The sequence below is a fragment of the Charadrius vociferus genome, unplaced genomic scaffold (assembly GCF_000708025.1).
Source record: "Charadrius vociferus isolate BGI_N301 unplaced genomic scaffold, ASM70802v2 scaffold134, whole genome shotgun sequence".
NCBI lineage: Eukaryota > Metazoa > Chordata > Aves > Charadriiformes > Charadriidae > Charadrius > Charadrius vociferus.
In genome coordinates, this window is record NW_009648333.1 from 4123529 (window position 1) to 4150394 (window position 26866).

At 39.4% G+C, this 26866-nt stretch overlaps 2 protein-coding genes across 2 annotated transcripts; both read right to left on the minus strand.

The window, feature by feature from the left end:
- Positions 1 to 10120: 10120 nt before the first annotated feature.
- Positions 10121 to 17870, minus strand: LRRC66 (leucine rich repeat containing 66). The gene is made up of 4 exons (XM_009885021.1): positions 17375 to 17870; positions 15141 to 15310; positions 14251 to 14581; positions 10121 to 12822 (listed from the first exon to the last, which is right to left on the minus strand). The coding sequence occupies exons 1-4, from the start codon at positions 17868 to 17870 to the stop codon at positions 10121 to 10123; spliced, it is 3699 nt and encodes a 1232-aa protein (XP_009883323.1).
- A 2899-nt stretch (positions 17871 to 20769) lies between these two features.
- Positions 20770 to 26685, minus strand: SGCB (sarcoglycan, beta (43kDa dystrophin-associated glycoprotein)). The gene is made up of 7 exons (XM_009885022.1): positions 26477 to 26685; positions 25869 to 25938; positions 24839 to 25048; positions 23775 to 23960; positions 23471 to 23662; positions 22135 to 22266; positions 20770 to 21237 (listed from the first exon to the last, which is right to left on the minus strand). Exons 1-7 carry the CDS (start codon positions 26683 to 26685, stop codon positions 21034 to 21036), a joined length of 1203 nt encoding a protein of 400 aa, XP_009883324.1. The 3' UTR covers positions 20770 to 21033.
- Between the last annotated feature and the right edge of the window lie 181 nt (positions 26686 to 26866).

A 26866-nucleotide genomic window follows, 5' to 3' on the forward strand; every position in this document is an offset into this window, starting at 1 on the left:
GCAAGCTATTGGCAGTTTTGATATTTCGCTAGAATGCAATCCAGGAGAAGCAGGGGGAAAGCATTTTAGGTTGAATGTGAAATTTTCAGCTGTATTGAAGGTCCTGTTCTGCCATCACTGAAGTCAGGAACAACTGTCATTAACTTGACTGCTTTCAGGATTAAGCCCAGTTTAGCAAAAGCAGGTTAGTTTGTTGCCCTGGACCCAGAGGTTGTAATTGTGGTGCTACAGGTGGTCAGTTGTGTTCAAATCTGTTTGTGGTTGCTGTTGGGTTTTGTTTGTTGAACTCGGCTGCCAAAGACAAAAACTGCGCGTGTTTGTGTATATTTGTATCTACATAAAAATACAGTATGTATGCATATACAAAACCTAGAATTTCATGATGCTAAGAAGGAAGTACTACCTTTCCCTGTGAAATAGTCATCTTCGGATTTCCATGACACTAAATAGCGCTCCTCAAAGTTAATAGTGGTAAAACATACATAGTCATTGCTTTCTCATGTACTAATGCGCATAACCTTAATTCCATGTTTGATGCCAGTTTGCACAAGAAATTAATTCAGTGGAGTGTGGTATTTAATGTTTACAATAAGCCTCTTACTAAAACACACATGTTTTATTGAGACTTCTGATGTAAATGTGTATATTACCTTAGTATAACCGTAAGGAAATATCAGTGGAGCTGCTGGTTTAGTTCTTAAGAGAATGAACTTAGAAGCAATATAACTTTTAACATAAGGCTAAATCGTGGTTGCTAAGATTTTAAGTGAAATACTGTAATTGTTCTTAAACATTAAGCTAGTTACTGACTCTAGAAAACTGTTCAGCACAAATTGGCGTGAGTCCTGCAACAAATACAAGGTTTGCATAAAAGGTTTTGTATGTCACAAATAATTTGGCTTCCAATAATGGAAGCAAGAGCCAAAGACACTTTTAATCTATTGCTGTTATAGGTATAATTTTCATATAACAGGGTCAACAGAAATCTGTTCAGCTCAACCAGGTGCTCTTTTTCCACGTTTTGCTAATGTTTAGCAGAATACAAAATTTCATTAAAAGCAAAGAACACAGAGGAAAGGAAACCGCAGAAAGTAGTCATGCTGTATAAGTAAACAAACTTCATTTTTTCTTTGGGTAAGAGTAATCGGAAGTGATGGAAAAGAATAGCGTGTTTGGAAATGAATCACATAGATGGTGCAAATTTATTTTTCCACTTGCAGGCAGGATGAATCTGTAGTTTTCATCTGGTTTATAAACATGCATCTTCATAAAATAAACCACAAATTCAATTACAGCTGGTGGATGGCTTTACTGACATTCATAGAGAACAAATGGACCTGTATGGTTTGATAAGCTTCCCTGTGCTATCCATCCTTCTGCTTTTTGCTATGTATGCTGATAAGCAGAGGATCCTAACGCTGCCAGCTTTTGTATTTTGGAGAAATTCCCTCTTCATTTTTAAATAATTGTGGAAACTTAACTAAGCTACTCAGTTTACCTTGTATTTAGTACATTTTTGGTGTTTGGTTTTTTGTTTGTTTGCCATCATATAGTTGATGTAGGGTATTGTTTCATTTTGTTTTTTCTTTTGAAAAGTAATATACAGAATATGCTGACTTCTGGGACAAGACACTGAGAGGTCATTCTGGCAGAAGTGTCATCAGTCTTATGCTGATCTTTCTGGTGTACTATTACTGTCCTTATAGCAGAAATTTGATGATCTATGTGCAATCCATGGTTGGTATTTGGGAGATTAAAAATGAAAAGCCAGTTAGTAATGAAAGGAAAACGGCATCTAAAGACTATAGCGGTGGACGCTCTAAGTTGATAGGTGACAACAAACATTTGGAGCTCTTTGGACTTGATGATCTTAAAGGTATGAATATTAGTAACCAAAACATTCCACAAATTAAATTTCATTCTACAGCAAAATAATATTCAGTATTTAAAATATTAATATAATTTTGTGTTACCGTTGTTTTTTCCACTTTTTATCCTTTTCAACGAAAGCAAGCTGACTAGGATGGAATTTATTGGAAACCTTTGTACTTGAGTTTTCAGTTAAAACCTGTTTAAGGTTGTCTTTAAGCTACAACAAGTATTTGGGTTACCTTTGTGTAGCCGTTTAAGGTTGTCTTTAAGCTACAAGTATTTGGGTTACCTTTGTGTAGCCTTTTCTAACATTTCTAAAGGACTGGAGGCCTCTCCCATTTTACCACAAATACATGCTTTTATTTCATCACGAATATGCTCACACAGTCAAAATCAGTTACAGCTCATTGCTACTTGGTTAATGTTCCTAAGTTACTTTTTTTTGGAGGGCGAGAAATGGACTTCGGTTGTTTCAAGGTTTTCCCAGATTTCTGTTGACCCTTGGTCACAAGTCTAACAAATCGTTTGATACTCTTGGAATTCATATAGACAGCTTTAAAGGTTAGCTTGTGCTCTGGTTCTAATTATAACTGCTAAAATACCTCTTTCTAGGCCTTATATTTTGTCCTTTCATATTGCTGTAAAAGTGTATAGAATCCATCCACCAACTAAATAGTTTGTTGCCTGTAATTGAGACCAAAACTTGGCTTGATACTTTTTGGTTTGTTTGTTTTTTTTTTTTAATTTTTTTTCCCGTGTGTGTGTGTGCGCGCGTACATGTGTTGTCACAAAATAGTACCTACTGACACTGCTGTTGCAGGAACAGCAGTTAACCTTTAACTGTGAATGCTTTATGTCTGAGTTCTTCGGATATTGCATAAATAAGGTGTGCTAAACTCCTGTTACTCATGACCTGATGAAAATACTGTTATACCACCTAACATGAGTTCATCTGGTTGATTTTTAGGTCTTTTGCTGGTGTTGATGTAAAATGGCATCCCACAAATAAACAGTATTTGTGTTGGTTTCAGCAACTGACTTCAGATTTTTCTGTGATTCATACTTCAGAAATTCTTATATCTGAACATGTATCACATCAGCTGGCAGCATTTATCATTTAGTAGCAGAGAACTTGTATGTATAATCTTGTCATCCTTATTTCTAATATTAAGGCAATCAGTATTCAAAACTTTGTGGGGAGAAGGTATGTTTCAAGTGGAGTGTGTGGGTGTAAAACAGTATTGTAATACAAGTTTTCAACAAAAAGAGTCAATTTGAGCAGAAATGTATCTTAAGACAAAATTTTACAAGAAACATGATTATTACTCGCTCATCTCAACACAGGCTTTGGGCCTGTGAGGTCCTCATAGAAAACCATGTATGGGCTGGGTGAGCAGTGAGAGGTAGACTGAAAACTTGCTGAACGGTAGGGCCCGGAGGGTGGTGGTCAGTGGCACAAGGTCTAGTTGGAGGCCAGTAGCTAGCACTGTACCCCAGGGGTCAATGCTGGGTCCAGTCCTGTTCAACATCTTCATTGACGACCTGAATGATGGGGCAGAGCGTACCCTCAGCAAGTCGTCTGATGACACCAAAGTGGGAGAAGTGGCTGATACACCAGAGGGTGATGCTGCCATCCAGAGGGACCTCAACAGGCTGGAGAAATGGGCTGACAGGAACCTCACGAACTTCAACAAGAAGTGCAAAGTCCTGCACCTGGGAAGGAACAACCCCATGCACCAGTATATGCTGGGGACCACCCAGCCGGAAAGCAGCTTGGCAGAGAAGAGACTAGGTTTCCTGGTGGACACCAAGTTGAAGATGAGCCAGCAACGTGCCCTTGCCACAAAAAAGGCACACGGTATCCTGGACTGCGTTAGACAAAGTATTGCCAGCAGGTTGAGGGAGATGATCCTTCCCCTCTGCTCAGCACTGGTGAGGTCACACCTGGAGTACTGTCCCCTCTTCTGGGCTCCCCAGTACCAGAGGCACCTCGACATACTGGAGAGAGTCCGGCAAAGGGCCACAAAGATGATGAAGGGACAGGAGCATCTCTCCTATGAGGAAGGGCCGAGAGCTGTGACTGTTTAGCCTGGAGGAGGTGCTGGAGGGGATCTTACTAATGTATATAAATACCTGAAGGGAGGGTGTAAAGAAGATGGAACCAAACTCTTTTGAGCAGTGCCCAGTGACAGGACCAGAATCACTGGGCACAAACTGAAACACGGGAGGCTCCATCTGAACATCAGGAAACACTTTTTGACTGTGAGAGGGACTGAGCACTGGCACAGGTTGCCCAGAAAGGCAGTAGGGTCTCCATTCTTGGAGATACTCAAAAGCTGTATGGACATTGTCCTGGGCAACTGGCTGTAGGTGCCCCTGCTTGAGCAGTGGGTTTGGATTAGATGACCTCCAGAGGTGCCTTCCAACTGCAACCCTTCTGTGATTCTGTGATTTCTAAAAGCATGTGCTGAAGAAAATTCTCTAAGTTACTCAAATGTAATGCTGGAAGAGAAGACCAGTCTAGCAGTATTCAAATATGGTGATATTTTGATCTGAGGGTCTGTTCATAACCTTAAACACTTGTGGTTTTCGTACTTTTTAGAAGAGTTTTTCAATTATTTGACTTGTAATGAACTGTCTTGTCACGTTGATCTTTTTAAAACAGAAGTGATAGTATGTAAGCAGAGCAGTAGAAGAGCCGCTGCTTTTCCCTGAAAATTATAGCCTAAATGTCCATAATACATTTACAAAATTAGGTTTTTAAAGGAGCCATTAGTTAATCTTACTACACATGAACACATGTAAGAGATTCCACAAGAAATCTTAAAATATTTTGCACTAGTTGAGCTACCAGTCTTAAGGCTCTTGACTTAAAATATTATTTAAAGTTGAATGTATTTATGTTACAGTTAAAATATTGTAAGGTAGAGCCCATTCTAGAGAAGCAGTTCTTCATGAAGTTCATGTCGGTGATGAAGGCTGGGATTGCCTTCACCAGTTCTCAGAGTGTAGGTTGCTGCTTGTATTTATCAGAGGGGGAGGGGTGTCGCAGTCTTCTCTACCATGAAAACTTTAATATTACTATCAAATAGTTTCTGATGTTAATTATATGTAGGTTAAATGTGTTGTTTTTTTTTTTTTTTAAATCTATATTCAGGGGATATTTTCCAGCCCAGTTATTAGCGTACTCTGGGAAGATCAAAATGCAAATTACCTACAGCAAATAACTTGATAATCATCTGAGTATCATAAATATGTGTTTGAAAATGAGAGCTTTGTTTTGTTCCGATTACTGTATCTGAAGTTCTCGATCTACTCTTAAGACTTCAGTATTTTTCCTGTACTGATTCACTGCGTGGGGGATACTATGTCCTGTCAGCCCCGGAGCTCAGCGCGCCGTTGCCCTGTGAGAAGGCTGTGCCCGGGCTGTTACTGACATCCTCTTGGCTGCCGCCTCGTGCTTCGTTTACGAATTTGTAGAGCATACGCTCGGCCACATTTTTTTATCAAGCCCATTCTGTGACTTGGTCTCTTTACCCACTATCAACTGTGGTAATAACCTAAGTCTTATCTGAACATGCGTTTTGCAACCTGAAGTTACTGACGATGCTAACGAAGTTTCAACATCCCTAGAGCAGTTGCAGTTACGCCTCTCTGCATCTGTGACTTCCATGCAGGGGGTGAAAAAAAGGAGGTGTCTGTGTAATGTACACTTTAGTCCCTATAAGTGCAAATGGTTTTGTACTAGTAAAGGTATTCTAGAAAATTCTCAGTGACCAAACCAGCTACCCTAGTGAAGTTTTCAGTGCAAACAAGATCTAGTGGATTGGTATCAGCTGAAATGTAAAGAAAAGTGAGTGGGGAAAATCGTGGAGGGCGTCAGTGAGTGGGGGGCTGTGTAGCTATTGTGTGCAGAAGGGCATGGAGAAAGAGGATGGATGGAGAGGAGCACAGTATAAAGAGTACTGCTTGGAAGCCACAGAAAATATAAAAGGTTTTGTATTGACTTTAGGAGCAATTGCTAATGAAGTGAGGAACTAATATGAAGGAGAGGCAGCTGAGTGTTTGGGTTTGAATGAACAAGTGATTAATCAGAGTGTCTGGAGTGATCAGTAGTAAAGGAAAGGTGCAAGATTAGGCAGAAATCTGAAGGCAAGTTTGAGACAGAACATCAACAATATTCTGACAGTAGAATGAAATACGTTGTCACATGTTTAAAAACCCCTTGATGAAGGAGCAAATTTATTTTCTCTGATGAGAACAGCAGATAACCTTTTTCTGTAACTATATGGCATAAAGGGAGGCTTAGAGAACTTGGAGCTTCTCGCAAGTAGTGTACTGTCTGCGTCGCCACTGCAGCATTCCCACGGGCAGAAAAAAAAAAAAAGAGAAAATAATTTCCCAATATATGTTTTGAAAGCCTGCTGAGCTGTAGCAGAAGCAAATGACAAAACATTGCTGTGTATGAGACATCAATAGAGCCACTCAAATATTATTTTTTTTCCCCCGTGATCCAGGAAATTGGCTTTCTTATGTAGTTAGATTTCTTAACTTGTTAGCAGCTGGTACAGCCAAAAGGTGACAGACCTGTGAGGTCTGTCAGCACAGAGTTTGAAGCCTCATACATTCCATAAAGAACAAGTCTGCACCTTTTAATGTATTGCATTTTTAAAGTTCCTTTGGCCACAAGTAACTCCTGTGTATAATGAGCTTTACTGAAAGCTGGTTATGGGCACTAAGAAAAGTGCTGGTGGTGAGGAAATACTGTTCTGTTTTCGGCTCCTAGTGGCCATGTAGCTGTTCCTGTGAGGAATTGTGCTCAAATTACCCAGTTCCTTACTTTTAGACAAGCTCTAAAAATGCAGTTGTTTTTTATGTCACAGGCTGTTCTCTGAGAACAGCAGCCTTAAATTCAATAGAAGCCAAGGCATTACATGAGTATTGAGGCTACATGGGGATTAGGAGAGAAGAATTGCAGTGGAACAGGGTGTAACATTTGCAGACATGTATAGAATCAAGGAATGAATTGTATTGGGAAACTTACTTTATTTTAATAGAGTTACTATATTTTTAACATTTCAGAATGCTGTGATTTTTTGCAGATGTGAGTGTTCTGTCATTTAGTTCTTGTCTACTCAGGTTGTATGAACAATTCTGGACAGTTAAACGTGTAAAACTTTTTCCTGTGTTTGAAAAACAGAAAACACAATCAGAACCTTAAACTCATGAATAATTTGATGACAAGTTATTGATTTCTTCAGAAGATAATTTCATCTTTGGTCCCTGAGTGGACTCCTACCAAAGGAATGAAGCCAGTACCTGCTTTTAAAAAACTTCTTAGTCATCAGTTTAGATACCACTGAGCACTGGAGCAAAAAGAAATCTTCCAAGAACAAACTGGCAAGCAAGATGATCTGTGTGAATGACAGCAGATTCATTCCTTGTAATGGAATTACGAGTGTTCCTGAGTGCAGTTATTTGCAAGTACTATGGTGACCTAAATCAAATCTGGCTTACAGATAGAGCTCAGAGGGTTGTGGTTAGTGGCGCAGAGTCTAGTTGGAGGTTAGTAACAAGTGGTGTCCCTCAGGGGTCAGTACTGGGCCCAGTCTTGTTCAACATATTCATTGATGATCTGGATGAAGGGATAGAGTGTACCATCAGCAAGTTTGCTGATGACACAAAACGGGGAGGAGTGGCTGACACGCCAGAAGGCTGTGCTGCCTTACAGCGTGACCTCGCCAGGCTGGAGAGTTGGGCAGAAAGAAACCTTATGAAGTTCAACAAGGGTAAGTGTAGGGTACTGCACCTGGGGAGGAATAACCCCATGCACCAGTACAGGTTGGGGGCTGACCTCCTGGAGAGCAGCTCGGTGTGGAGGGTCCTGGGAGTCCTGGTGGACAACAGGATGACCATGAGCCAGCAATGTGCCCTGGCGGCCAAGAAGGCGAATGGCATCCTGGGGTGCATCAAGAAGAGTGTGGCCAGCAGGTCGAGGGAGGTCATCCTCCCCCTCTACTCTGCCCTGGTGAGACCGCATCTGGAGTACTGTGTCCAGTTCTGGGCTCCCCAGTTCAAGAAAGACAGGGAACTGCTGGAGAGGGTCCAGCAAAGGGCTACAAAGATGATTAGGGGACTGGAGCACCTTTCTTATGAGGAAAGGCTGAGGGACTTGGGTCTCTTTAGTCTAGAGAAAAGAAGATTGAGGGGGGATCTTATTAATACATACAAATGCTTAATGGGAGGATGCCAAGGGGATGGGAGCAGTCTTTTTTCAGTGGTGCCCAGTGATAGGACGAGGGGTAATGGGCATAAACTTGAACATAGGAAGTTCCATCTTAACATGAGAAGGAACTTCTTTACTTTGAGGGTAGTGGAGCACTGGCACAGGCTGCCCAGAGAGGTGGTGGAGTCTCCCACTCTGGAGACATTCAAAACCCGCCTGGACGCTGTTCTGTGCAACGTGCTGTAGGTGACCCTGCTCTGGCAGGGGGGTTGGACTAGATGATCTCCAAAGGTCCCTTCCAACCCTAACCATTCTGTGAATTCTGTGAAATCCATGCAATGCCTACCTGACACATAACTATTCTGAGTTACGTTAGAGATTTTGAGAAAATCAGCCAGAAGAAACCCCAAAACAAACCAGTAGGAGATCTAAGCAGAGGTGACTTGGCTCAGTAAATATTTAACCGATAATTGTGATGCTAGATGTGTAAAACAATTATTTAAAACAATTATTTAAAAAGAACTCAAGGCACTAAAGACAATAATTTTCAAAAGATCAAACAATATTAGCACCGGTCTCCTTCAGTTGCTTTTACGTGCCTCTTAAGTTTTGTAATACTTTTTTTTTAATTCCAACTACGTGAAGGTAACAATTATTAGCTTCTCTCAGCATCTCTTTGTTCTTTCCTAGCTTCCTCTTGAAAGATACTCTCAAAGATGTGCTGTGCCATTGGACTTGTTCCTCACCTGATGGAACTGAAATGTGTTCCTTCTGTTCGGAGTTTTTAGTGAATTAATTGTGTCTTCATAACAGTTTTCCAAAAGCTGCTGGTCAACCTCCTGCATTTTCTGGGAACGTGGGGCTGTTCCCCTTTGTGATGACATTCCCCTTCAAGGGCTGCATCAATGATACTGTTTATGTTAAAAAGGCCTCAGTCCATATACAGAGCAAATTGTATCTTACATTTGTTATCTTTTGGCTTAGAAAACGTTACTGCATATCAAGCTATTCATATTGTAATACAGCAGTTTTGAGCTGCTCTTGATTTGCCTCAGTAAAATTTTGAAGTGGGTATAGGATCGTTTTTTTTTTATAGGGAATCATAGCTTAGTAATAGTAAGCTGTCTTTTTTTAAATTACCCTGCCCATGTCATCGCATCTGCAAACTACAGGTGATGTCCCATTGGTAGCTACATCTCCATAAGTGACCTTCTGCGAGGTTTGAATTCTATTCTGTCACTTTGAGAAAGAAGGGTTTCATTACTCTCTCTGTCTCGCCAAGTTAAAAAGTAATTTCTTAAAAGTAATCATATACTGCTTGGACTTTACCTATCTTCGCAAAACTGCGGGAATTCAGAGACACTTAATCTGCAAATTTGATTCAGAGAGCAGAAGGCAATAACATGTACTATTTCACTTCATAGGGTTAGTCCCACAGGAAAACACAATAATAGTAATAATGTAATGATAATTTCAGTGTAACATTTATTTTAGACAAACAAAACAATGCATATCAGAGGCAAATCCTAAAGGAAACCAATATCTTAGTACCAACAATAATGAGAAATATGTGTTATTGTTATAACTCAGCAAAATTTTTTTATCAGTTATAACTACTGAGTAGTTTACTTGTTTGAGTTATCCTACAGTTGTTTTTCATAAAATCTTTTCTTGTTTGTTTGTTGTTTTGTGGTTTGTTTTTTTTTTTTTTTTTCTTTTTTTCTTTTTTACAAGTACCCTTCTAAACAAAAGTCCGTGGCTTCTGTCCTGAATTACCCTTTGGAATTACGGTGTTTTTAAATTGTATGGATCCTGGCTTTATACACCTCATTGTTAAGTCTAGTTCCGTAACTTGGATTTCTGAAGTTAAAGGCAGATAGATAGTTGTACTGAGGGCAGGGGCGGAACCAAATAACGCGTGGTATTTAACAGTTATTAAAAGCTTCTCTTTAAGACACAATCATTTTTGCATCCAGGATATGACATAAACACTGTGGGAGCTTAGTATTACACTGTTGTGTCTCAACTGTTGAAGTTTGTTTTCCTACTTTGCAAAATATTAGCAAATCCATCAAACGCTCTTTTCTTCTTAACAAAAAACTGGCCCTGTCCTAAATTGGTCTGACTTTTTTGACTGAGTTTTTCACTTGAATTTTGGAGGTTGACAGCTGCTGTAGAATTGTTCTCCAGTCCTGTCAAAGTAGTGTCATCCTCCGTCTTGCTGGAATCGGTGCTGTCGGAGATTGTATTTCCTGTAGTCTGTTGTGGGAATGAATGTGAACTGTATGGTGTGCTTTCACTGAAGAAGCCTTGTGGGACTGAGAAGGAGTATGCACCCTCGTCACTCTGATCCAGTTGGAAGTGATCTTCTGTGTTGAAGACTGATTGTGATTTCCCAGAAGAGTGAAGATGCAGCAGATCTGCCATAAGATTGTACGACTGCGTTTCTTCGGGCAGACTACAGTTGCCGGCGTCCTGTAATTCTGTGTATCCATCGCAGTTTTCCTCATTAAAACCTGTTTGCAGTATATCTGCACAAGCCTTAGTTGTGTTCACCCGCTTCCCCTGTGGTAGCAAGTCTTCTTGCTCTGTACTAACTGTAAAATGTCTTTCAGCTGTGTGTTCAGGCAGAGATTGAAGAGATGATTCACTGCTGGAATGCAGTAGCGATGTTTTTTTAACAATTTCATTCAAATCAGTATCAATGGGAGCAAAAATAAAATCATTGTCCTCAGATGTACTCGTGTTTCTTCTTAATGTAACGTTCCCTTCACCATGATTCTTTTCAGGGGAGTTCCTGTCTGTCTCCTCGTCTGTGCTTCCCTCTGGTGCTTTTTCTTTTTGTTCGGTGGGAGTGAAGCTGAGGGAACGCTGTGGTTCATCAGGGAACTGATAGAGCTGCGCTTCAGCCTCTTCGGGAGTGCTGTCTGTATCGGTGGCATATGTGGGAGAATGTTTTAACGGAAGGAAAATATTACCAAAATCTGTGCTTCGATTGTGGAGAGAATTGGAGTTTTGCACTGTTGAGTCTGCATTAGTAAAATGATCAGACCTATCGGGAACTTCTTGACTTGAAGAACTAATTGTGTCTGAATCTGACATGCTTTCGTGGTCACTGTGTTTATCAGCGTAAGGTGATGCTGTTTCAGGCATGATGGTATCTGATCCATAATTAATAGTGGTTTCAAAATACGTGTTATTCTCATCTTCGTTTTTCCCAATATGCTGAGCTTCAGCAGCAATGTTTGGAGACTCTGGCAGTGTGGAGAACTTCTCAGTTCCACTGTTCCTATCAGCTTCCTCTAGTGACGACTGACAGACTGGCAGGTTGTCATCAACGTCAGGTTGTTCCAATTCAAAGTCTGCTAAAGAACTACAGTCACTCATTGTGAAAGGAGTCCCTTCATCTGAAGAACTATCGTCAAATAGATCTGCTGAAGCACCTTTTTCATTTGCATGTTCCGTTTTACAGTCATACTCTGCAAAAGGAGCATTTTCTGCTGTTTGGTAGACACTTAAATTCTCAATATTTGTATCTCTTTTGCGGCTACCAGGTAAAATAAAACCTCCCACATCACTGCTTACATTTATGTTGCCGTTTAGACCAAGTTGTTCCTCACAGCTTTGCCTTCCAGGCATAAATTCTGTAGTGCCCATGGATCCGTTATGTGAAACAATACCTTTTCTTTCAGAAGAGTCTGGTGTAGCCTTGGTGATTTCAGACTGCAGGATAGCAGAGCTGTTGCTTACCTCGCTGTTCCTAGAGTCTTGTGCAACTCTCTGTGTTTGTCCTGTGGGAAATGGAAAGGCAGGCTCTCCTGTGAGGGATAAATCCGAATCTGAAGAGTCGGTGTGATTTGAGGAGGAGTTGGCATGCAGTCTCCCGGGTATGGGAGGAAACCTGCTCTGCTCTGAGTCTGTATTTGCATATTTTGAATCTTTCTGTAATGAAATGTCATTACTCACTAATTTTCTTGGCATTACTTCATTGCTGTTCTGGTAAACTACCCCTACAGAAAGTAGTCCATTATCATCAATATTTTTATTTTCATAATTGCCGATACTAGTTTTGCTGTCTGAAAACACTTGCTTTTTCTTCACGTTGCTGTCATCATTGCTTTGTTTCTGGTACTCTTCTTCACTATTTGGTGCAGGTACACTGCTGCCAATGACATTTTCATACAAAGTAGAGGGTTCTGTAGGAAGAACGCATGTGTTTCTTGATGAATTTTTATCACGAATGAGTAAATTACACTGCGGAGTTGTTGGTTTGCTTGCAGAGCACTCTCCGCTCAGGGTTTCATCTGAAAAAGCTTGATTAGAGTAAGTATGTTCTGAACTCGCATTTTTGTTCCTGCGCATGAGTCTCCACAGGCTGACGAGGTAGGGTCTGGCAAAAGCACCCAGACAAAAAGCACAGACAAACGTGATGAGCACGGAGAGGCAAACAGCCAGTGCGAGGTCTTGCTCTGTTCTTCCTTGTCTAAAAACCGCGTTAGCATCCCGGGCTTTTCTAACCAAAAATGTGGAAACCCTTTCTTTCACCTGTATATTGTAGATGAGATATTTCTTCTTAGTTGTGTTAGAAGTACACAAATATAACCCTTCAGCAGTTGTCTCAGCATTGTATATCACTAAATTACTCATTTTATCCAGTGTCATATGAGGAAGACTATTATCTTTTGACACTCTGCCTTTAGGTGTCCACCAAGAGACTCCATTACCTGAAATAAAAGAAAATACAAATGAAATCTTTCTTAAAAGTTTAGGATACTTTGTTTGCAGGGTCAAGTTATTTCTGTAAGAATACACTCTGACCCATCTTTGATAATTTTAACTATTTATTATAAAATCCATTTTCTTTCTGTCCATCTATAGTCATTTTACATAGTACCAAGTATCTGTTAAACCATCAGATGTTCTCCCCCCCCAATTTAAAACACAGTACATACGGGGTGTTAATAGCAGACTTTCCAAGAGAAACTACATAGGTGAGGGAGGAGGTCACTGAAATGGTCTAAGCGTGTTCGGGATTTCACTAGAAACTCCTGCTGATCTCCCTCGTAGAAGACCCGTGTTTGCAGCCAGCTGTTCTCCAGCGTGGCCGCGGTCACTGTGTGCAGCTGAGATAAAACTGCACTCATTAACTGTCGGTGTTTCAACCACTGTGATTTTTCTGTGGTTACTGCTTTGGCTGCAGCAAAAAGGTATGAAAACCAAGGATATTCCCATCTACCGGGCAATTGCTCCAGACTTTAGCTAGCGTGGGCCATGGCCGGTTGTTGGCTTTTGCAGTATGTCTCAAGGTTGTATGAAACACCTTTGCCTTTGGATCCGCTCGCGTTCCCAGTGGAGCTTTGGTGCGATCCAGTGCGTTGGTTTTAATCTCAGGATCAGAGTTTCTGTAACTTTCCTTGTTTATAGACAGAGCAGGTGGTGTTTCTGATCGACCCTACCTATTTTCATTTGGGGATGAAGTGTTCCAAGGAGAAAGCTTTACCACCTCAACATGCTGTTTGTCCATCAGAATTAAACAATTTTGCCTTACGGCACGTGACAAATACACCTTCTAAGTTTGGTCTGAGTTTTCCCTCTGCATGCGAAGTCTTAGCTCTGTAGATTTTGTCACTTGTGCTTGAAGTGCTCTGTATAATTGTAAATGCTGAATTGATTTCCGAAGTGAACTGTGTGCTACAGTATCTGTACTTTTTAAAAAGAAATACAAATCCTTTCCCTGGCAAATAAACTTCCATTTCATTTTGTTGTAACTGAATCCTGGAAACACTGTTGTATCCTTCTCAGTTTTCTGCATGCCCCAGAAGTGCCACCCCACTATTCGGTCCTTTGTTTGCATTCCAAAATTAACTGACAAATTTGCGATGTATTACTTATTGAAATTTATTTGTGTGTAATTTGGCATCGCTTATTAGTTTGATGTAAGGAAGGAGATGAAGACTATTTTGGGGAAACGTGACTTTCAAATACCCTAACTGGTATACTACTTTCTAATGAAATAATTTGCACGTTGAATTGTTCTTCGGTTATTTTTAAATGGTATCTTTAGAAATCCACATTTAAAACCAGATTTCTTTGCTCATTCTGCACGCATTTGGATTTTAGCAGCCTGTGCACAGAGTCCCTATTTTACATACCCCTTGTGTCGTCCAGGTCACAGTTTAGCACCGACGTCTGCCCCGTTGGGATGACAGCCCGCTTGAGCAAAACGACATCGCTGCAGTTTAAATCAAAGCTTGAAAGATACAGCCGAGGTTTCTGTGAGTTGTTGGCAGGTTTATTGTATGAAATACTCAATTTTTTCCTCGTGGAATCAAAAAGAAAATGAAATAAATGTTTGAAAGCATTTAGTCTGCAGTTGAATATCCAGGCGTTATTTGACAAACCCACTTCAAGTTGAAAGAAGTTCAGACTTATTAATATCTGGGGTAAAGGGGTTGTCAGAGCGTTTTGACGGAGATCCACGACCTATTTGGAAATAATTCAGAGTTAATTTGATAAGCCTTACAATGGAATACTAATTGCAACATCAACAATAACATTTATTTTAGTATACAAGCGCTTTTGCAGTTACAGGAGCAATACATCTGGTTGGGATTTCAAGAGTACTGTTCCAAGTTTTGTAATTTAAATGAAAAGTTTAAATTGTGGTATATTTTAGTGTTCTCCCATTGTAGACTACCTCTGTGTGAATGGGAAGCTGCAGGGCTCTCTCCGTGGAAGGGATGGGGGTACAAAAGGACGTGTGTGTGCTTAAGCCAGTTATGGATTGGTTTGCAGCATAGATAAATGGTGAATTTATGGTTATATTTTGTATATTTACAAGTGTATGTGTTTTCCTATATATGAAAAACGAATGCATATTATATAAAAATAATGATTATTTTCACCATTTGCTTTAGTTTTTATAACTGCATACTAATATAATAATCAAAGACCAATACAATCATGCTGAATAGTTGATAATTAATATCTTTACTGGTGATTGACACAAAACACTGAAACAGTTGTATTATTGCTTTACAACCTGTAATTTGCTGAGGTCCCTGAAGGCATCTGGATGAATTTTAGTTATCTTGTTGTTTTGCAAGTCGATGTCCTTCAGCTGTGAGCAATTCTGAAAATCATTCAGCTCAATCTGTCGTATGCCGTTGGATGACAAGCGGACAGTCTGTAAAGATTGCAGCAAGCCGAGTCCTGGGAAGAACAAAACTATTTTACATTTCATGTTCTTGTCTTCCCAATTGCCTCAAGTGGCTTTTTGAAATTCTTTGCAACAAAATTCCTTCCGTTCCTGTCTAATTACGCCTTTCCTATTCAGTGGTTGTCCCATTCTAAAAGTTGCGTGGCGTCAACAGCAGGCGCAATAATACATTCACAACCAATGTATGTTTTGAAAATTCACATCTCCAGAAAAGCAGTAACATTCCTTTGGGCTATCAAAATTATTCCGACTGTAACGTCTGTACTTTGAGCACGCTTCTCTGGAGAACTGGAGGTAGGAAAGGAATGTGGAAAGGGTGGAATATACTCAGTTTATAACATCTAAATTAATTGTAAATAGAAGGTGGAGATGCCAAAGGTGATACAATATCTCCCGTTCATTGCCGTCTGCAACTTCATGGGAGTTTTTCATATGTGGAATTATTTGAACCATATTCATAGGCTGTAAACCTGACTGAAACCAAAACCATGTTGTTGCTTGCGCCTGTGAATTATAAAGCATGACAGTATATCCTTCAGCATATCCTGGTTACAACAGCAGCTTTGGGTTTATTGTGAAAAGCAGAAGGAATGATTCATCCCTGCTGTAAAAACTAGAGGTAGCAGGTAGGAAGTGCATTCAGAAGTTCTGGCAGTTCATAAATTCTTCCTTGCACCTGCATGAAGAATTGTAGTTTGGATGCATCCCTGAAGTTAAAATTGTGCCAGAAATACACACTGGCATGGCAGGAGTGGGCAGCAGCCTGGCGCCTGAGGTGGTAGTTGTGGGAAGGGTTTCTCTGTGGCCAAACCCCTCTGCTTTAGAAATTCAGTGTGTTTTTTCTTATCGGAGCTTAAAAACTGGAATGTTAGCAAGGGATTCTGGAGGAGGAAAATAAAGTTGTGAACAGGCACTAAGAGGAGTATGGGATTTAAGTATAACTTGACGCACGGTGGTACGATGCGTAGCAATTTGACTTTTAACATCTAAAAACTGAGTCTCTTGGAGAAGAGGGTTGATAATGTGTCATTACACTTACCTATCAAAACAAATCAATGTATAATTTATACTGTATCAAGCTTACATTTATAATGTAAGCTTTTCTATACTGTCTATATGGGAACCTTATAGATACTACAAAATAATTAAGTGAAACGGTTTCCTGCATGCCAGAGAAATATTTAGTATCAAAAAAGGAGAAAAATAGACCTTTGAGGACCCTGTGTAGCTGCCAAATTATTCCCTTTGTTTGACTTTGTGAGATAAGTGGGGTTTTGGTTTGCCCTCCCTGTATTTTCAAAATCTAGAGCTAATGAATCTGATGATGTTATCAGAGATCAATTGAATTCAGCAAACAACATATTGGGTAGTGTTGCTCACGCTGCAGCTTCTGCCTTGTTTAAGCACTGTTTGGACCATGCGAACCATGTGTTTATGAGGATGGAGGCTGTCGTGCAGGCTGCGATGCCTCACATAGCTCAGCGACCCGCAAACACTTTCTAAAAGTCTATCGAAACCTGACGGTGCCCTCCTCTTATTAGCTGGTGTCCCTTTAGTTGGGTGTGGGATGGCACAGAGCAAAATGGTTTTGACTGAACAAAATGTATTTTTCTGCCTTTGCGAAATACTGAAATTGGAGCAAGTTTTATTTGAAAGAGGATAGACTCTCTTCTGAAGAGTCGTATGAAATTCATTATCTGTAATTTTCTTGATGTTAAGGTTCACAACTGGGTTGTGGAGGCTGGTGTTTTTCCAAAGAGCCTTACTTCCCTTTCTGTACAAGGAATAATACTGCTTGGGCTCCTAGGGGATAAATTTGTTTATATTGACTGACGTTAAGGCATTACGATTGCAAAGACTATAAAAAACCCAACCTAATCTGAAACAACCCATTTGCTTCAGTCCCTGTATTTGCAGGCGGCTGGAACTTTCCCTCGCCTGAAGTGTAACTAAATGAGATGATAGCTGCAGTCTGAATTCAGCGAGACGGACTGAATCATACCCAAAACCAACTTACCCCTTGGGAGTGAGGTCCTTAAAGATTTCGAAATGCTTACCTCTTGGAACAGTATTAAGATTATTTCTTTCGACTGACAATACTTTCAAAGCAGGCAGGAGACGATCGACTTTTCTGTACTTTTTAGACCCCGGTGCAGGCACAGGTACGTCCAGTGTGAGGGTGTGGATGGCATTACTGTTGAGGTTTAGAGTTTCTAAAATGGGTAAATTTCTACAAGTAGTTAAGGAGAGTTCAGAAATCAGGTTGTTACTGAGATTCAGGTGTTTTAGCATCCACCCTTCATTTCTTCCATCAGTGCACATAAAAGTTTTAATATTATTGTAACTAAAATCAGCCGTTACTGCTGTTTGTGATATATCTTCTGGAATAGTAGATATTCTGGCAAAAGAACAATTCACGACGTGGTCCCCGTCCCACCGGCAGTCTGCACGCTGATGTGTATCAAGAGCACTCCGCTCTGAGTTGGTTCCCACCGATCCAGGAAGATTAAAGCAAAGGGCCACAGCAATGACACTCAAGTGAAGGGTATCCATAGTATCTATACATAAAAGGTAAAATTATGGTAAGTTCAGCGTAACAAGAGTTAAACAGAAAGCGGAAATACTTTGCCATTAAAAAAATCAACATTAAACAAATACCCAAAGCGTTACCAAAGTTCTGCCTTGACCATTCAGTTTTGGATTCATAGGTATGTTTCAGAAAAGAACATTCATAAACTGGTGACCTTCCCTCTCCCTCCCCTCTCCAAAAAAAACCAAAACAGTCTGAACCTTTTCTTTCTTTTCCAGTCCTTCGGTCGCGAAACACAGCTGCACAGGAACTCCTGTACTAACAACAGTGGAGACTTTTGAACTCTACTTCAGGTATCATACACAATTACCACTGAGCAAAGTCCACCACATACAATCCATGACAAATAGATGTGGAATGATTTTCATACTTACAGTTAATAAAATACTAGTTCCCCTGTCAATAACACAACCGCGTATTTTTAATGAAAAACTGTATTCTTACAAATAACACTTCTGAACCACAGCTGCATTTTAGAATTTATTGTTTCATTTCAAAACAAAGATTAGAAATTCAGTTCTCTTTCAGCTGTTGAAACAACCACCGCCTTTACATACACTGAGAACTCTTCACATGGAAGTTGTTTCAGCGTACCCAGTATGGTATTTTACACAGAGGCATGTAGGATGTACTTTAAACACACAGAATTTCTAAGTGCATCTGTGGGATTAAAATAAATAATGTGCCACACAATGTTTTAAATACATATAGAAAAATGTATCTTAGGCAGGTAGAAGATAAACAGCAAACAAATGCATAACACAGGGCATGTGTGGTGCCAACATTTCTCAAACCGTGTAGTGAAGGCAACAAAATATATTAACAATACATAAATAGTAGCTAACAAATTGTTAATTTTTCACTTGGTATTTGTATGATCGGTTTTGCTACGTTTTGACAAAAAATCCACACTTAAAAAGCAATTCTCCAGACCGTGATTTACGAGTACCTTTGTGACAAATCCTTCAGCTATGTCGCATACAGTATTATACAAAGAACTCTGGATAATTACAAGAACTCAATACGAGCATATAGGCATGTCAGACCAACCAAAGAGGAGCTTTAATATGCTCTTCATGTGTAACCTACTTGACTGAGGCAGTATCTGTCATTTTCAGGATCTATTTCAGCTTCAAGGATGCTGCCGCTTATATTTTTATACCTGTGTATTTATATATATAAAAATAAAGTGACAAACTTCCATTAGCATGAGTGAAAATTCTAAAAATGTTATAGTTTATTTCCTCCTTTTAATGGTAACAGATACTAACTAGGGCACTACTTAGCAGCAAAGATGTGTGCATGTTTTCAGCAAAATGTGTGTTGAAGTGGTTAATAAATATTAACTGTAGTAAAACTGTGAAGTTCATGAACACAGTATGCAAAACGTTAGTACTTTCCCATAATCTTTAATGTGAGCAATTCAGTGGCTTTTGCTGTATTTTATTCTGGTTTTGTTAAAACAGCTCCACTCCCGTCTACCCCTTAAAACCTCAACAACTACTGAGCATCAAAATCTGCCTTTGCCTGAGAGCAGCGAGGGAACCGTGACCCCTCTGACCCTCCGTGTGGCGTAATGCCTGACCTAAGGATTCCCCTCTAGAAATCCCTTCCACCCACACGCATCCTGCATGACAACTTACTGACTTCTAGTAAATACAGGAACTGGGACCTTAGATAGGAAGTTCTTGTTGCAGCAGGAGCTGATTTGTACTTTGTGGAATTCTACGTACTTTCAGAGCTATCAAAGGCAGACAGTTTATCTTCCCACAACAAATTATCAATTCTGAAGTTATTGTGTAACATTTGCACAACTTTTAGGAAGAGAAGCATGTGCTTATCTAGAAAAACTTGTCAAAAAGCTACTTGCAAAGTCACCTTTGTGGCCTCCATTATTAAAGTTACTTGATGCTACTGCAAAACAAAACTATTTTCAACTGAAGAAAATACTTGGGGAGGGAGGAGTGGGAAACTTGGAACGAGCTGGTCTGTTTTTCGTACAGAACCCCTTACCTCTGCAAAAGCAGTTACAAGGCTGTAATAGTTTCTACAAGGCCTCAGTTCACCACAGATGCAGTTTCACTGTTGACAAATTCAGATACACGTGTATCTACCCCGCTGTCACAGGATTTGATACCACCACATTCAGAATTACAGATCTGCAGTTTAACTTTGGAATTTAATTCTGATATTCTCAGTAATGTATCAGTACTGACATTTATGGGGAAAAAGAGATTTGATCTCAGACACTGCTGCAACGGTCATGTTTCAGATATTACCTGTTGAATAATGGATTCATATACTGTGCACATTAAAGCACCAGGAAAATACTTTTTTTTGGTAGTGAGCAAGTTGTAAGTACATCTTTAAAAATGTACTTTTAATATAAACACATTTTATAAATACTTCACATAAATTAAGCAACCGTAGAATGCCTAAACTGCAACACTTCAATAATCACAAGACTATTTCAAAATTGAAGTTACATTTCCACACTCGATAGTACTTTGCAAATATTATTTGTGCTAGCATAATTTTTTCTCTTAACTACATGACAATACATAGCAGAAATAATGCAGTATTTTAAAGTGAATCTGCCACTACCCCTCTCTTAGTACACATATGGTAAACCACATAGTTTTGGGGGAAATCATTATAGCAACCTTTGGCAAGAAATGAAGAAAAGATGAAAAATTTGCCGCTTCAGCCATCCTCGGCAAATCCACTTCCAACAACAAATCGACATTCCTGTTGAAGTACTTCAGATGGCATTTGTGTTCTCGGCAGCCCTCAAGATCTTGGGATGTAGGACAAAAACCTCCTCCAAAGCCAACTGAAGGCAGTCAAAATTGTTGCTAAGATCACATTCTTCAAATATATTCTACTGATCCCAATTCAAGAAGGTACTTCAGTATGCATGTAGACTGAAAGCTTACTAAATCAGTGCCACTATTATGGCAGGATGATGACATAATACTGTTGAACGTAACAGCCTTTGCTTAAAAATATTATGTAATAAATGTTAGTATAAATTGCTGTAAAACCAGAAATCCTTGAAGGCATGCAATTACTTCGTACAAATATATGTAAACACAAAAGAGAAGTCTCCTGGTAGTGGTTTGTGTTTTAGTGCGTGGCTCCGCACGGATTGACAGAAGTCTGACAACCCATGTTATAACCTGTCACCTGAACCTTGAACAGCGTCCCATCTGCGCACATACAGAGCTTGAAACGCAGCCAGTTGCCGTTATTAAACTGTTCCCCGTAAGAAGAACTTGGCAGTCGCGATGGGCTGACCATCACAGTTCCATTCAGGATAATGCTGTTTTCCTATTAAGAGGGAGAAAAAAAAAAAAAAAAAGTACAACTTCTAATTTAAACAAGGCAGGTTGTTTTCGAAAAAGCACAAGCTGGTTCAATAGATCAATGACATCTTTAGGATGACTGTAGAAATCAACAGAATAAAAAAGTACATATGACAAGCTTTCATTTTTTAATTAAATTTGTGAGTAAAGCTCATGAATTTCTCAATTCTAGCCAGCAATGTACTTTGCTATTCCAGTGGTACATCGATATTGAGAGAGATGGCAGTAGTGTGGCTTTTCACTGGACGGACCTATTAGCAAATGCAGTAAATCTAAAAATATGTACGTGAAATGGGAAACAGCATTTGAATTCATACATTAAATTTATTCACGCATTACACAAAAGTGCATGTATCTCTGTCATGGTTTGGACCTCAAACCAGGACAGTCTCTATTTTTTATCCTCCTTTAACCTTTTCTATCATTCTATATGCTCTGCAATCTTAACAATATCCAAAAATCTTGAATGCTGGCAAGTCTCACTGCTGCAGCATAGAAGGTAGTGCTCCTAATGGCATGCTCTGCTCCTCTGTCAAAGGTTGCTGTCCCCAGTAAAACCTCCAAAAGAGAAGATTAATTCCTTTGGTATTCGTTTAAGTGCAGAGGCCAATAGCTTCGCTTTGGTTGCACTGTGGGGTTTTAGTGTCTTAGCAGTAGTTACTGTTACCTGAAAACTATTGAACCACTAACAGCAAAGCAATAATCCACCTTGTAAAAACCTTCCTAAATGCACTGACTGCAACTAAACTTTTATGCACGACTACTGTATATAAAATTTGAATCCATATAAAGCTACACCAGTTTATTATCAGCCTGAATTTGAAACTAAGCTGTTAAAAAAATGCTGATTTGAAATACTTACTGCTTTAAGCTCCATGTTACCCCCCATTCGAAACTCAATGGTCTTGCCTGTGATGAAAACACCTTCATTTCCACGGACAATAGCACGGCCATCGACCTTTATGTTTAGATCACTGGTTGCATTGCTGGTAATCTAAGAACATAAACAAAAGAAGTGTATTAGAGATGAATGAAAATGTGCTGCTTGGGTTTGTCTGAGTAACTTTAATTACCTTAAAAATATTGGTACACAATTTAATAAAAACCTTCAATGTACTTTCTTCCCTTCTCCCATTACACTTATGAAGCTTCTGCCCATTTCCACATTCATATTTGAAAACAAGGACTACTTAATTTTGGAAGGTCACCTGAAAGAGTTTATGTTTGCATATTGTTTGTTTGTGATAACAATTCCTATGACAATTTTATGGGATACACAGTTAACACTGGTAGCAAATACAGGCTTCCTGTTAGGAGCGACTATGTAAATTTACTCCTCTATTTTCATTTAATCTGTTCCTCCTATGCATTTAAAGTTATAAGTTTGGGTTTGTTTTTTTTTTTTCTGGAGCATACTATTTTCTTAGCCTGCAGAGGAAACACAAAGAGCAAACTAAATTCTCTTTTTTGTTTGTCCTTAAAAGGATTGCTCAGTGCTTCCTAAGGCACACTCAACTCTCTATAAAACCACTGATACTACTCTACTAATGTTATACAAAAGAACTACAGGCTGTACTCCATCTGTAAAGCCTTTATGATAAGTGATGACATGAAAGAAAGAAATTTCAGTCTGACATTAAGATCAGCATTGTAAATGTACGCACACCAATTTTTAGGTTTTTTAGTTTTTTGATAAAGCATATTTAATGTAGAAACCAACACAGAGCTTGTTTAATTTAGAAGCCATGGACCAACATAACTCCTATAATGCTGTGATTATTCTCTACAGTTCTACTTGACTTCTGAAATTCTATCACAAATAGAAAGAAAATGATACATGAAGTTCTGGTAATTGTTTTTCTAAGTTCTTACTAGAAACAGAGAAGCTTGTCATAGAAATTTTATTTCCGAAGCAATTATCTAGGCACAAATAAATAGAAAAATGCTCAATAAAAAGACATGCAGGCCTAGTTGGCATGGTATTCTGGATATTACACTCATTTAATGATGTCAGTTTTCATGTCTGTTCTAATTTTTAGGGTGATTTACATTTTCAGAGCTGCAGTTTTACCTACATTTAGTCAAATTTCTAAATATGCTTGAAAGATTGCATTGGTAAACTTTTTTCTTATTCTACAGCTACAGCAATTCTGTAATGAGCTTTTACAAAAAGTAAGAGGTAGTTAAAAGAGACATACCCTCTCTGTAGAGGCCTTTTGTACATTCAAGATTTTAACTCCATTTGGCAGATGAAACTCATGAGTTTCATAGTCTGTGCTGAACAAGGTATTTTGTGTCCGTGGGTCAACAAATTCCATGCCAATATCACTGGTAATAGAAGTTTTGTCTTTTTCCACACTAAGCTTGGTTGTTCCTTGCTGAAATACAATCTTCAGAAACAAAGTCATTAAGTTAATGATGTTTCAAATACAACGTTTATCAATAATGTGACTGTACTTCCATAGCATTGCTCACAAACTTTCAATTAATGATGCAACTTACAGGCTGATTATTTCCAGTGATCACCAAATCTTCATTACGTCTGCCTCCTACAGTGCTTTTATATAATGGATGTATAACACCCATGTCAGAAACCTGCTTAAACCGCAACAAGCCACTCTCATGGAACTCCATACTGTCACAACCATTGGGACCAATTCGAATCACTGCCCAGATAACTAGTGTGATCTGAAAGAGAAACACACAATTTCAAAGATTACTTTGACCATTTGGACCTTCCCACAAGTATTGTATTAACGAGATGTTTTATTAGAAGTAATTATTGATGCTAGTGTTAAGTAAGCTTTAGGTGTGAATTTACTTTAGTCTGTTTAATTCCTACTAGAAACATCAGAACACATTTAATTATGAAAAGCATTTTACATGATTTTTAGACTCATCTGAAATGGTAACTAAAATAACTTGTGTATATATAATATATATACTTGAAATTAAATCACATCCATAATTAATTCTTTTTCCTGTTTAAGGGCAACCATGGTAGCATTAGCTATACAAATTTCCTGAACAAAGTAGCTCAGCTCAGGATATACCTACCCTTGAACTACAGGAAAGCACCTTCACAGGTGGATGTCCAATTATGAAAAATAATTACTTCTCATTGATCAAGCAATAAAAAGGTGGCAGTTACAACAATGAAGGATTAAATGCAGTGTCTAATTAATTCTGAATGCTCATGTGCAGCTCTGTTATCATATGTAAAATGTTCCTGGCGTAACAGTTTATCCTGCATGTATTTGTACTGCGCTAGTAACACTTCACACATTTGCTGTTACTGAGTTTTGTGAATGGAGAGACACTTTCGAGGTTCCTAATTCTCTGTTGTATAAATGGTAGGTTCCTTGCTGGGACCATGATAACTGAAATAATCATCTAATCTTGCTCAGACTACAAAAGAAGGAAAAAAAAAAAGGAGAAAAGTAAGAAATCTCCTTCAATACATCTTAAGTCCTTCTCAGCCACACTGGTATAAGTTTTATTTCTCTAATAAACTGCCAAAATGAAATATGTCCTAATGTTGCTTATAGCCTAAGTATTATACTCACAATAAGATTGATGACAGCCAAAATAAAAAGAAGAACAATCACACAAATGGCCAAGTTGCCTTTCCTGCCACGTAACCCTGTCTTGTGGAGACGGTCTTCATCAATTGGAATGTATCCTGCTTTAAAGTTACTGTTGTGCTCCTTATTAACGTTCCTGCGTTCCACAGCCTTTTCTCGCATAGACTTCTTCACCGGGCCATTAGAACTTTGCTATAATACAAAGCATGGATTAGCTGTTATATGGCATGTAAATCCACCAAAATGATAGACATGTATTTATGCAAAAAAATACAGATTTGAATTGACTCGTAGAATATATTACATATTCAATACTATATTTCAGTCTGCCACTCTGTACTTAAAATACACATTTACAACCACTGCATTCTTTGCTAATGCTATGACTAAAATTAAATATTTTCAGACAATGTATGTTTTTGTATGTCATTTTTATCATGGCAGATAGGAATTATTGATGACATTGCTGCAGTAAAAAAAAATCCGCTACAAAGAACTTCATCAAGTTTTTACTGCCTGGGGACAACACAGAACGTAATCCTGTAGGTCATTTACTAATACAAAGAATTTTAGTTCCCTCCATGCTAAGGTGGAATAGCCAATCAATGAATCTATCCAAAAGCAGTGTGGTGGATTCAGTTTTAAAGTTACTTTGATAGCACAGGGTTTGCATTCAACTTCTATTGCTTGCATGCAGAATTAAGAAAAATAATGTAAGGCTTCAAACCTGGCATGGAGAATGTGGTCAGCCTAGCTTTAATTTAATCATTTGAAGTTACTAGATTCCAAGGGATATCCCTTCACTGTGATTAATTAACATGTAGAGGAAAGCCCTGTAGGTATTCATAGGGAAAATAAACCTTTGATGTATTTTTGTAACTTTGTCCAAAATTTTATCCACCCCCTTTCAACGGAACAGATCGCTATTTAAGGGTTCAATTCTTCAAAGAAGGAGCTTGATCTTTTTGATGGGATTAAGTTTGTTCATCTGAAGGGAATCCTGAAGCTGCACCTTAAGCTTATGGCGCTTGCACGTATCTATATTGATGTAACAGGCAAAATTGTCTTGTTTTCTTCTGTTGCTGAGGAACAGGGAAATGGTGCTAAGAAAGGTGCTTGACCTGAACAGGTTTACAGAAGGCTTCCTCAAAACTAGACTCAGAATTGGCTAGGCAGGGAAACTGAAAAGAGGTCTGTCCTCTGGGTTTTCCCCATTTCCCAAGGAAATGGAAACTTTGTACAACAGGACAGCAAGCATTCTGTCCTGAGGATGGTGGTCCTGAAAGGATATAACAGCGAGACAGAACTCCAAGGTAGTTTTTTCACTTCGCAAGGCAGGACAGCAGAAGACAGCATCAGGACTGGGAGAATGTGGTTGAAATGGTAATTGCTGGAACAAACGCCGGCACATCCATGCAGAACTGGGCAGTGCTTCCCATGGCAGCCGAGATGGGGCTGGTATGGGACCCCTCAGGAATCTGGGTCTTCCTACCCACTGCTGCTGCACCTGCACCTACACAGACCCGCTCTGATTAAAAGTCCCGTGGAGACACAGGAGCCCTTGAAAGATAAGCCCATGAACAGCTTGGGTTTTTTCCCTCCGGCTTGGCCCTGTTTTACCTCAAACCAGGACACGCGGCGCTGACAGAGTCCCCGTCCCACTGCTCCGGCTGGGTGACAGTGACTCCCTTTCTGACAAATTTAGCTTGTGCTCCCGTGTGACACCTCGGATGCTGAGCCCGAATCGGAGCTTCAGCCTTATTTATACACTGCCGCTGAGCTGCCATACTTGAGCCCGCCTGACGAGACGCCTGAGGGCGCAGCCCCATAAATACCAACCGCGCGGACCAGCCTGGCTAATTTGTGACAAGTACCTAGTTCGGCAGGACAGTTACATTCCTGTGCAGAAATATAAAACGCTTTATTTGGAAAACAGAAAGTATTTTTCTTCGTTAGAGATCGTCGCGTCCTTAAGGCGTCCCGCCCTGGCAGCGGGCTCAGGGCTGCCTC